The sequence below is a fragment of the Amblyomma maculatum genome, chromosome 11 (genome assembly GCF_055883805.1).
Source record: "Amblyomma maculatum isolate TAMU_Amacu chromosome 11, ASM5588380v1, whole genome shotgun sequence".
Lineage (NCBI taxonomy): Eukaryota > Metazoa > Arthropoda > Arachnida > Ixodida > Ixodidae > Amblyomma > Amblyomma maculatum.
Genome location: NC_139354.1, coordinates 36,534,322 through 36,547,270, shown reverse-complemented (window position 1 = coordinate 36,547,270; position 12,949 = coordinate 36,534,322). Strand labels below are relative to the sequence as shown.

At 44.2% G+C, this 12,949-nt stretch overlaps 1 protein-coding gene across 4 annotated transcripts in view; it reads right to left on the bottom strand.

The window, feature by feature from the left end:
• Window positions 1–12,949, bottom strand: part of Rab3-GAP (Rab3 GTPase activating protein) — a 51,223-nt gene that overhangs the window by 21,456 nt on the left and 16,818 nt on the right. For all 4 annotated transcript variants that reach the window (XM_084583586.1, XM_084583584.1, XM_084583583.1 and 1 more), the window contains exons 17-22: window positions 9,328–9,392; window positions 9,113–9,206; window positions 7,730–7,884; window positions 6,538–6,784; window positions 6,077–6,174; window positions 4,392–4,494 (exon numbers count right to left, since the gene is read on the bottom strand). In XM_084583586.1, coding sequence (XP_084439712.1) covers window positions 4,392–4,494; window positions 6,077–6,174; window positions 6,538–6,784; window positions 7,730–7,884; window positions 9,113–9,206; window positions 9,328–9,392 — 762 coding nt within the window. The remainder of the gene's footprint in view (window positions 1–4,391; window positions 4,495–6,076; window positions 6,175–6,537; window positions 6,785–7,729; window positions 7,885–9,112; window positions 9,207–9,327; window positions 9,393–12,949) is intronic.

Below are 12,949 nucleotides of genomic sequence, written 5' to 3'. Positions count from 1 at the left end.
AACCCACCCTGCACTTTTGCACGGAAAATTTGAAAAAAAAAAAAAAAAAAAAAAAGCGTTCAGGCCAGCTCGCTCACATGCTAGCGACTGAGCGATCTCAGGGACGAGCGGCAGCGACAGAGCGAAAATTTTCAAACTTGTTGGAACTGCGTCTCTCTCGCTGCTCGAGCCACCGTGGCAGCTCTAAACTAGGTTTCTGTGTTGCCACGGCAGAAATCGCGAGCGTTTTCGCTTGCATGTCGATGGCGCGCGTCACTCTGTTTCGGTCGTCTCATGCACAGCTCATTTCTTGGCAGCGTGCCAAGATGCTGCGCAGCGATAACGTCGGGGCGCGTTTATCTTTTGATAGCTCCTGCGGTGGCGGGGAGCGAACTTGGCAGAGTGCCCGTGATGGCTTGATTGCACAAGCCTGGTTCGATTTATCACGCCGCGCTTGGGGCGGGCGTCATGATCGCAGCAGCTGACCGCGTGCTTTCGTTGATTCATACATGCAAGGATAAACGACTCCCGCAACAAGAAAAAAAAAAAAGAAACTGTCGCCGCTTCTTCACGTCCGAACAACACAACGATAAGAAAATATGACTCGCAAAAAAAAAAAAAAAAGAGAGAGAGAGCTGCCGCTTTTTAGCATCCGCAGGCACCATAGCCACCTCAGCCGCCGCGCGCGCAGAGGGTTCGCAACACACGCTGGAGAAAGCGTTGACACCTGTCTGAAAAGGGGCTGAGCTGGCTTGACGCATGCGTAGCGCGTGCTGAAGGAGAGAGATAGCTTGGCAAAAGGATGGGCACACCCACGCACATGGCTTGCAAACGTCATGTGTTGGCGCACGGAAAACGATAGCTGCAGATGCGCGCTTTTGGGGGAATGGGCGCGGCGCTGCCCAGACCAGCTGTCGCCGAACTGTCCCCTCTCATTCCTTCCGCACGTGGCTTGAAAATGGCACGCGGCAAACGGCCAAGGGTGATGCGATCGTCTTTGGGGAAAGCACACTTTCCAGTGCGTGGTGCGGAGTTCGATATATCGAACGACCGGTGAAATTAAGTTCGATATATGACGCGGCTTTCCTATACTTTTACATGGAATTTTCAAGGGGATATTTCGTGAGTTCGATATAACCAAAATTTGATATATCCGGGTTCGATATAACCGGGTTCGACTGTACTTGGTGCCGCCAGACTCTAGGGCTGCTTTTCAAGGCACCTCACAGCAGCAAGAGACAAGGTAACGGACCACTAGGCATAAAGAAAGAACTCTCTTCACCGCGAGCAACTGCGTCCCAACGAACGAAGTGACTAACACACCTCACGCAGTGTCTTTTGGGCTTAGCCTGCCCGTGCACATTCTTAAGGCTAAAGCCTTTCTAGGCTCATGATAAACATCTCACGTCTGCGAGATGGGTCCGTGAGATTCTGTGATATTTCGCAAGATGCGTCAAAACATTGCAACAGGTTCTGATGACGAAGCCAAAGAAACAAAAGTAATTAAATTATAATGAGTACACAGACATGCATGATAGAGGAAGAAGAGAAGAAAGAGGAAAGGCTTTCGCCATTAAGGGGGGACGCGACCTTTGAAAACCGAAAAATCGCGAAAAAGTCGATTTTTGGAAGATTATATATTCCGGTAGTATGTCTTATAAACTACCATTTCTGTAATTATCAATGCCCAACTCGCCGTAGAAATGCTCGAAATTAATTATTTAACAAGCGGCGGCAGCCGCGGAGCAGCGAGCAAGCGCCGAAAATTCCCAAACTTCGCGCGCGCACCATTCCTCTCCCGCCCAACTGAGCGCCGCCATCTTGGTCTTGTTTTGTTTGGGAATTCTTGCGCTTTCTTCTGCCACCCTCGGCGGCGGCGACGGCGGCGCGGTCGAGGCGTGGCTTGCTACCGATTGAGAGCCTCGTGGCGGCTTTCAAGTTTCCCGCGCTCGAATTCAAGGCTGCGATTGGGCAAAGCGCGCGCTCCGCGAGAACGCGGGGGATCGGGCGACTACTATTGGCTGCTGCGGCCGCTGACGCGTCGGTCTCCGCCTCCCCACGTCGTCCGCTACGGCTCTTTGCTGTCGTTGTTGGCTGCCTCGAGGTGCGACACGCATTCAGTGCAGACTTTGCTAACTTTTTTTTTTTTTTTTCGTTTCGGCGTTTATGCCGCGGAAGATAACCCGGGAAGTCGCTTGTCGCGTTTGGGCCGCTTCTTGTTCCTCCGGCGAGATGCCGCGATAGATAAACCGGGAAACCGCTTGCTGCGTCTGCGCCGCCTACCAAGCTAGGGCGAAATGCCGCGGGGGAATCGGGAATGCCGATTGTCGCGGCTTGCAGGGCTCAGGATCGACGGATCTCAGCATGTGGAAAGTGGTCCGCGGCACCAAGGCGTTCGCTGTAGCTGATCGGCTAGTCGCACAGATGTTCGCTGTAGCCAAGATCGACGGAGCGCCATAGCCCTAATGTATATTTTGACGGCCGCACCGGACTTGTTCGTGATAATTGCGAGTGTTCGTCTTAAGTGGGGCCTTTATAAGTGGGCTCGACTGTACCTGAATAAATTTTTGAGGGCAAGGCAAGCCCATGTATTCAAAATATTATGTCTGGAATTTGTCATAATTAATTTGGTTAATCAACATAGGTCTAATTGATAACAAAAAATCCAATTCTATGCTATTTTTCAGCAAGAAAATTTTGAAAAAGGGCTTTGTCTTGCCCTGAGGAACCTATCTAGGAATCAGCATGACAAATTGCACAATGCCAGTGCCTTTCACAATTTCTCCAGGCTTGATATAAAGGACCTATTCGAACCAGTTTGATATGCTTCTGTAACTTGAGAATTAGCGTGCACAATACTATGAAACTTGGTGGTTTTTCATTTGTTAATGTCATGAGCCTGTCTTGAAAATTTCATCATGATAACTTGAGAAACAAAAAAGTTATTGTTCTCTCAACCTTTGAGAGCTGTTTTCTCAGAATCAACTTTTTTCACGGTGTGGCTGCTAGGGAAAGTCATAGCTCAAGAACCGCTTATTGGATTTTCATGAGGTTTTTTTTGTTATATACCTAAGTAAAATTCTGAGGGCAAGACAATTCGTTTTTTTCAAAATATTTCATGTGTAATTAGGGGCAGTCAATTAAAATATCGTTAAGTCAGGTGTAAATTTGAACACTAAATTTGGGGCTGTACTAAAATTTTTCGGAGAGGAAATTTGGAAAAAGGGAATTGTCTTGCCCTGGGGAAACTATCCAGGAATGACCATAACAAATTTCACACTGCTAGCACATTTTGCAAATTCTCCAGGCCCGCCCCTAGGGACCTATGTAAACTATCTTGATATACTCCTCTAACTTGAGAACCGATGAGCCCAGCTCCATGAAACTTGGTAGTTCTTCAAATGTATGTACTATGAGCATACCCTGAAAATTTCATTCGAATACCTCAAGAAATAAAAAAGTTGGTGTTCAAGGGTAGCCTCCCCCCTTAAGCTTTCAAGCGAAGCTAAGTGCAATCCTGTAATTTTCCTCATTTGCAGGTAGCTGGCCGAACTGGCGCTCTACTATAAAAAATAGGCTCTGTGTTTCAATGTTCCCTTACAGATTGGGAAATAATGTGCATCAAAAAAAAGGTAGTGGGAAAGTGGATTTTTACACCTAGGGACCAAGGGTGGGTGGATAAGGTGGTGCCTCGATAAAGCACCGTTGTTACCAACAAGGAGGTTCACACCTATCAAGCAAAAAAAAACAAACAGGTTGTTTCAAGACGGTGCTGACAACGTCAACACTGAGCTCGTTGATCAACTGTTCTTCTCCAAGCATGGAACTATTTTCGCAAACATTGAGCCCATCAGAGTTCAAAAATGTGCATAAAATGACCGGTAGCACAAAGTTTTTAACAGGTCTGCGTATACAATCACAGTAGCACTTCCAGCTTTGGAAATAGGTGCTTCGCTTTTTGAGAACGAACACGACAAGCACACTCAAATGGATGGGACACTCATAAAAGGTATTGTTGGGAGAAAGTGGTGCACGCCACACGAACCTCGACAAACGGGTGTTTCATCACCAAGTTTTTGGTGTCTTCTATGACCATAGGAACAACAGACCGAATAAAAAAAAAAAAGACAACCAACATGCCCAGGTAAAACTGTTCCTCCATTCAGCTGTCGTGCGACCAGGTGTTGCGATATAATGTAATTCAGTTGAAGCTCTCATGGTATACGTTACTTTTGCTCCCAACTGTATGTTTAATGTAAGCCCACCATCTAGCTGTTCATGCCTGTCCTCTCTGTGGAAGTAAAATATGGCTCTATCGTTGCGCATTGACAATGTGCGGGTGGTCAGAAAAGTATAAAGGCCACTAATAACTGCTACTCACGAAATGGTAACATGGTAACGGTATACCTTACCTGCAAGCTCCACCAGTGATTTGAGGAGTGAACCAAACAGGCACCAGCTTCTCCTGTTGGTTGTGGCCCAAGAAGAGGACAGCCACTCGTGAAAGAGACATTGCTGCACAGGACACAAGAGGCAAGTCAGGCCTGACGTCCTGGTACTAAACTATACTAGACTACTCACTAGCTATGTGCTACAGGTTTGAATCCCTCATGTCACTGGCAACAATCTAGCAATGCTATCTTCCTTCTGTGACCACCACACAATACCGTGCCGTGGTCAGTGAGAGCTTGTAAAAATTGTAAAGTTAAATGAACAATTTCCTTGAAAAACATAAAATGCAGCAGATGCTTTTAAATGCAATTCACTCAATTGAAACTCGCGATTTATTCAAACACACGCTCTCTCCGACCAGCATGGGGGAAATTTTTAAATCTCCCTTTAAATTCAACACCAAATGTTGCACACAAATGTTTGGTCCCCTACAAATTATCATCAGCGGACTGCAGAGAAAAGAATTTTAAAAAAAGAATAGTTTTTTTGACCTGGACAGCAATTTCATCTCCACAAGAACAAGCACGGGACCCGTATGAGCAACCTATTATGAACAACAGGCCAACATGGGTACACCAAAGCACCACTTCCTTGTTTCTATTCATTCTGCTTCATGTGACAGTATTTTACAGCAACAACCCTCTCATAATTTGCTTAACTGTCAAATTTACAGTTATGGCAGCTACCTCCAAACGATGCTACTGCCCCCAATAATATAGTACTGGTTGCCATTCCAGTCCAACCTCGTTACAGCGAGCAGGCAAAAATTGTAAAACACTTCAAAACAGCTCAACTTCGTAATATATACATAACGGTTTGTCAAAAACATAAATATGAGCAGTGCAATTTAAGCATCAAATTTGGCGATCCTTACGAGAGAAACGCAGTCCCTCTCCAAAGCTTTAGCACCACAGATTCATTTTCCTGGTAGCCGCATTACACCACTACACTATCGCCACAGTCGAATATCTTGCGTGTGACTTCCATCCATGAGCGATGGGTCCAAACTACGCCATGATCGCATTTCCCTTTTAAAGTAGGATAGGTGGCCAAACTTTTTGTAGCGTGAGCTTCTTTGGCCACAGTCTCGCCATTTCACCGTGCCTGTCCGTGCCTCTCCAAAGAGCAAAGAAAAAGAAGGAGAGGATAGATAACTTGGTAGCTGGTAGAGGTGAACGACAACAGCAAGTTGCTAGGACAGAAGGTTCGTTCAAACATTGTGACAGCAGTGTGCCCCGGAGTTCGACGTAGAGACGATATCATACCAGTCTTCTACACCCAAATGAAACTGGTCAACGATGAGAGGCATGGGGTGGTCATACGTGAAGTGATTCCCCTATGACATAAATAAAGCTGGAACCGTAGAGTAAACTACTATGTGCAAAAGCCATGTTTTACATTCAAGCCGGACCTAAGCGTAGTCATACAGATTGCTCTCGCATAACTCCAGGTTTAACCACAAGCCAAACCACAGCTAATTTTCTTATAGTGCACTACGACTAGGACCCAAACACCGATTTCGACAATCTCTGTCCAAAGCATGCTTAACCTTGAAAACCAAGACTAGAGCCGAAACCAAAGTGAAACTCGACGTGCCCGTGGTGACAGTCATTCACAGTTGACCGTACTACGCTAAAGTTCTCACCACAAGTGAAGACGGTGCAATTCCAGATCTTTTCAGGGCTTCCAGAAGCAGCGGGTGAGAGCCACTTGAAGCCAGTGCTCTCGAGAACAGAAAGCTACCTGGACAAAAAGAAGACAGAATAGCGATGAACGAAAATGATCTTGCTCCTTCTACAATCCACCACTAAGCTGAACTTGAAGCGATCTTAATATCAGTAGTTGCTTTTCTGCAACAAACAACTGAGCACCTGAATACATATTAACCTCTTTTATTGGGTTTCTTTCGAAAATGTATCACTGTTGTCCACACATATGTCAACCACACTAGATATGCTACACGATATATTCTCATATATTGCTCAAAACTTAAGCAATGTTTAAGCAAAAGGAGGCACGACAACAAATTTGTTGTCCCTGCACTTTTACAACCATTCCATGATTGACAAAACAAAAGTGACACAAAGACCAGGAACTACTTCTCACCGAGCTGCCTGAAATTGGCATCCGCCTTAATGGTCACAGGTAGGGGAGCCTCGTTACTCCGGTCCCTTGCCATGTGACTGTCGCCGATCTCAAAGCAGCCCAGGAACACGGGCAGAGCAATGGGATTCTCATCGCCAAAGGTCACGCGCTTGGCAGTGCTCGATGTCCAGAGCGGAAGGTAGCGGGACACGTGCATTAATACACGTGACACTCTCTTTGGCGGCATTGACAGCTCGTCCGCCAGTTCCTGCGAGGAAGAAAAGTATGCTCGCTGACAAAATATGATACGAAACAATCGAAATACATAATTGGATTGCAAGGCAGGCCAGCACTGCAAGTAACACAAAGCGACCAGAGGTGAAAGCATCTATTCTGATGACTAAATCCTTCAAAACATCCTGCTTGAACAACTTCTGGCATTTCAGTAAACCTGTAATACACTACTGTGTGGGGCTAGTTTGGAGACAAGTCAAATGTATAAACCTTCCTTATCTCTGACAATAACAAAAGGTTTTTACTGTTACTACAGCAAAATTTCATTAATTTGACCCCATTAATTCAGAAATTTACACAATTCGAATTGAGAGCCCAGTCCAAGCTGATGCCCATGCCCATGTGAGACACTTTGTTAATTCGGAGGAACCAAGTTTGCACCGGTTAATTCGGAAATGGAGGGGGGGAACTGACTGAAATAGTAACTTTATTTTCCAACAGATTAGGATGGAGATACACACCCACTTAAACGGTAGAGATCAGGGGCCGCTCGCATCACAAAAACTGTCACAAACTAATCAATTATCCCTGTTCCTATTGGCTGACATTGGCCGGCAGATATATTAAGCAATAGGAGCAGCTTGTGCCAGTTTTGTGACACGACCACTGCATAATTCGAGACATGAATTCAACAACCAGCAACACTCAACTGACTTGGCACTTTTTGCACTTTTCGCAGGCACTGGTAGAAGTTGTCATAATATGCTTTACAAAGTAAACAGAGTTGCATCACTCCAGTCACATTTTCTTGTTGGATCCTATACGATTTATGATTGACTAATCTGAAAACCAGCACAGCCAGTTGAGGTCATCATGAAGGCTGAAGACACACTTGAAAATCTCGTCACCTGACGCTTACACAAGCACAAATTTGTCGCAACATATGCTTCCTAAATCAAAAAAGTGACAAGAAACCCACCTCCGGTGATATTTCTTCCGATGCCGGCTCGTAAATGTCATCCACCTGCGACTTGTCCACAGCCTTGTGAAGGTGACAAAGCTGCTGCAATCGCCGGCACGTCCTGTGCAAGAGCTCTGCGTCGAAATCACAGCTGACCTCTTCGTCCTGGGACCCTATTCAGGAATAGTTAATAAAAAAATAGTTATTAAAAATGAAACACAGGTAACACTTCCACAGAGGACAATCTCTGTGAGCTGGGAAAGGACTACCACAGCTGTCAGAGCTGATGAAGGGTAGCAATTCGGGCAAGTTGGCCAGTCAGTGCTTGCACTGTCTTCTTCCAGCTTTTTTGTTACTTACACTGCATTAGTGTATTATAAGGAACTGCAGTGAGGTTAAATGTTGACAAACACGTTCAGAAAGTCTTTTTGACTGCTGCAGTAATAATAAATAAATAATAATTGGTTCACAGAAAGGGTAAGGTGCGGTATCTGTCACACTTGTCTGTGGACACCTGAACCAACCCTTAAGGGAAGGCAGGAAGGTGGGATCAAAAGTGGAAAGAGAGAAATAGGAGCCATACTGGAGGGCTACGGAGTAATTTCCACCATCTGGGAATCACAGCACACCCTCTTCCTTTTGCTTCCAGCTTCCATCAAAAAGCAGTTGCTGGCGAGGTTGTGTCTGTCTACAAGGTACATTGAGCCACAAATACTACCAACAGAACAAAATGCACCTAGACTAAAGAACAGATGCTGCGTTAGTTAAATAATTTTGAGCCCTTAATTAATAGTTACGTCTGTTGTGGCATACATACAGACAAGAAATAAAAAAAAAGCAAAGTTCAGTCAGTGAAACTTAAAAGTAAATAGTGCGGAAGGGACAATGGGCTTCTACAGAAGCTTCTGTAGCAGAGGAAACTGCAATTTCTAGTAATAATGTATGAGGTTTTGTAGCAAGAAAAATTGTCTCACAATAACATTTTTGCATCTTGCAAAACAAAAGAAAGAAAGTTGCAGCAAATTTTTAAGTTTTTAAACTCGGAAGCCTGTTATAATTTTAATTGTGATCACTGTAATACATACACAAAAAGAAACGCAGACCCGGCATCAAAGTTTCTTCACTGTAGCGCTCTTAAAAAGCATATAACAAGCAATTTGAAAAACGAAAAGGTTAAATGAAAGCTGCAGTTTTTTTTTTTTTTCAGTTAGTTTTGGTGAAAAATAACTAATGATAAAGTCTGCAAGGCCTGCCAGCGCGCACGCGCTCACAACGAACAAAGCGCAAGTTCAATTCATGCGACAGATGCAAACCATGTGTGTTGCTGCATGTACATTCTGTCTTGTCTGTTTAAGTGCATTGTATCCTGTGTCGCTGCGACCGCCAGAAGCGCCCACGTACCTTGCATATCCTGAGCTTTGGGTTCCAGCACCCCGAGCACCGCAGAAACGACAAATCGTGACGCCTTGCTGCTCTGCACAATTTTTTCGAGGGCCTGAACGCGAAGGAAAGAAAGTGCGGATAGTGTTCTTTCAAGACGTCGAAAGTTGCCAAGGTCGTACCAAGGTCGTGCCAAGGTCATGCTGAGGTCATCCAGCAAAGGTATACAAACGTACCTGTTGTTGGACACTGGCCGCCTTCATGTCCCGCAAAAGTCGGCCAAGCTTCGCAACCAGCTGGGCTATGAGAGAAGGAAAAGTTGGCGACAAAATGGCACCGTGGTTAGTGTCACGCTCAACTTGAAAAGGAACAATCTAAAAATGCTTGCGCTTACATGATGATGACAGAGGAGAGGAGATACACGACAGGAAGGAGTGTTTCTGTGCTTTCCTCTGTCACAACGTAAGCAGAAACCTTACGTTAAGCCCGTTAAGCAGTGAAATAGCAACTCGTCGTGGTAAACTTAACAGCAAAACTTCCCCTATGGCGCTCCCACCATCTCAGCTTCTCACATTAAAGTCTTTTAGTTTTTCCTCTCTATGCGTCAGTGAATCCCCATTTTTCCACTACTGTCATCTGCTGTGCTAGGTGTGTTGCATAAGATGCAAAATTCACAATTAACGAAACAAAACAGATGACAACATGCGAATGCAGTGTGTAGTGGCTAGCCGGTCCCCGTACTGTCGCTGCCGGACACGAGCAAAGAGCTCACATTGGCTCAAATCTGCATTTACCGAAAAGCTTTAAAATGTTTCTCTTTTCATAGTCCTCAATTATCAATCACAAACTCACTTCGGAGATTTCCTTTTATGCCCCATTTTCTCGTGACATGCGCCTGGCATTGGTGCTTGCCCGGTTCATACAGCACAGACAAGAGCTACTGTTAGTTAATTACAGCTCACAAATTTTCAATGCCAGAAAAAAAAAAAGACCAAGTCGTACTGCTAAGAGAACCGCAGGAAAATTGCTGTCAAAGAGATTATGAACAGTCTTGAAAGTGACTGTAAAATGTGTTCGTAAAATGCTACTGAGCATTCCTGCTGTGTAGAAGTTCCAAAAAGTGAAGCAGAAAGTTAAACTATTTTCGTTTAGTTTCTATTTCCTACTGCAATGCAGGAGGAGATTCATGACAGCGAGAAGGAACAGTCGACCCCCTCCCCCTCCCCCCCAAAAAATCAGGTGATAAATTTTACGCAGGAAAACAGTGCTGAACCCATTTCTTTTGCCAAAGAAGCTTGAGGAATTTATATTTCAAGTCAACACCCCCCTCCTATTCTCACCCACTGACTGTTTAGAAGCCTGCGGAACAAACAGCTTATATCAAACGCTTTCTAAGAAGAAAAATGCATTTACATTTTTACACCAAGTGACCAGTGCATATAGCTGCAAATTTTTGGCTGAAGAATTTTCAAAACTCGCTATTAGAAAAAGCCTCGACAACTTCGTCGGCACATCATCTTTCTTGCCACAACTAGAAAAGTTGAGCACTAAACGAAAGTCAAACACATTTTTGCCACTGCTCTCTGTAAAAAAGAAATCGATCTTATCGAAATCCCCTCATATGTTAAAATGTACACAAGAACACTTAAACAATAAGAATGAGCAAGACTCAACCCACTAAAGAAAGGGCACATGGACTGGAAGGTTGGGTTCAAGTACAGAACAGAGTCAAAAAATATAGTTTATTTTGCAGAAAACGATCTGAGCAAACGATTGACTACGTTCCAGAAATTTTAAGATGTGGCAATGCAATCACCCACACCCCTAAAAACCCCAATCAAGTCGTAAGCTCAGCTCACAAGTCAAATCAAATTTTTCTAACATGTCTCCGACTTTGAGACCAGTGATTGTTGTACACTTCAGCCAAGCAGCCTGAATGGTCAAACTGTCACTGGTGAATTTGCCTCAATAATAATAAACTGACAAATTTGATCGACAAAGGTGCCATCACACTGAGTCACATCAGAAAAGCTAACAAGTAAACTGTCCAGCTTCGCTGGAGATGCGAGATAAGAAAAGCTTGCAGGACAGAGGAAAGTGGTGCGAAAGTACAGCCAGTAGCAAAAGTAAGCAGACCACAGCCCTGACTTCAAGTTTCAAAGATACTTGAGACCTTGCGTGCATCTTTCATTTCTGTAAGAAAATGCAGAACAGCAGAAACTGAAGTAGGCCACGCTTAAGCATATAGTGGAATCTCGTTACTACAAGCACCACATTAACGAATTTTTTAAGAATCCCCAGCAAATTTCCTATGCGTGCAATGTAAAACTAATTTCAGAATTACGAATTTCAAAATAGCATATTTTTCAAAATAATGAATGTATTTTATTTCTTCTTCTATAAACTAGGAACATCAGTATTGCGAATTTCGCTAAAATTAACAGTGCCGCAGTTTGCAACTCTCGCGTGAAGCAGAAACCGCCGTTTCTGCGTGTATGGTCAGTGGGCTGTAGCTATCATCATCAGCACATCTAGTACCAGCTCCTAGCACCACCACGAGGCTACGGTTTAGTACGCAGTAGCCAGCACGCCTAGCCACCTGCCTTTCCTGTGTTGTGTGTCATACGCGGGTCAGTCGTTCGCGCGTGCGGGACGGTATATATTTTTTTTGTTTCTGCCGCGAATTATCTTATTGCGAAGTTTGTGCGAGATTGGCGATGATATTAGCAAGCGAAGTGCCAAGAAGATATGAATGCAGCTGCTTTCACTGCAAGAAATCGACGCAGGGAAAACACGATTCAGCCTCTACAGATAGCTAGCATTGGCCCATCGACCATTTTGAAAGACCGAGACAAGATTTTCAAACTTCAGGGAGCATTGAAGATGAGATCATAGCAAACTCTGATTTTTGTGGGGTTTTTTTTGCACATGAACAAAGTCCGTACTTTTATCGCTCAGTGCAATCAAGCATGCGATGAGGTGTTCCGCAAAGTGCAAGGTGTATGTGCTGTAATTGTGTAATGTAGTGCACAGTCGTGTTTGCTGCATGCGGCAAAAGAAAATAATTGATTTTTTCAAATAAATCAGCTTTGGAGTTGGTGCAACATTTTCATTTGAGGTTTTGCTTGTCTACACACGTGCCTGTCAAGGTATGTCATTTTCATATCTAGGTTTGACCACTGACTTATAATCGCAGATTATTCATTACGATATTTCAAAATAACGAATGAATTTTCGCAGTCCCACGGGATTCATTATATCGAGAATTGACTGTATGTGCATGAGCACTAGAGTGAAGGAAAAGCACATCAGGTCGTTCCATTTATGCTACCAGCATAAAAAGCGTAAGAGGTAAGTGAAACCCAAATACAATGCAAAGTGGGCTGACGAGCAAACTTGTGGATTTTAACGGTCATCCTGAATTATTACCCCGCACCAATTGTGGCAAGCCTACTCACCAGTTTCCGAAGCTCATCCCCCCAACTGACCCTCAACATCTGCACCTTCGTTTCCAACAAATGTTTTGAAGGGGATCTTTCAACACGTTTAAGCAAACAGTTCCATTTACTACCGATACAATCATACAGGTACAGTTGGCAGCAGGTTTATGAGACAAGAGTGCGTGGGGGAAAAAGTTAAATTAGGAATTAAATCAATTAAAATTATTAATTAATTAAACTATGCAATCACCTCCAATGATTCAAGTAATCGGCAGACATGCATACTCCATCATCTGGCATCAATGCAAGACGACCAGATCACGAGGGCGCTGCAGTACTTTTCCTTGTGAGCTCACTCGTCCCATAAACTTTTGTCGTCAACTGCACATACAAAGCCACACCATGGTGCTCTGGCCAG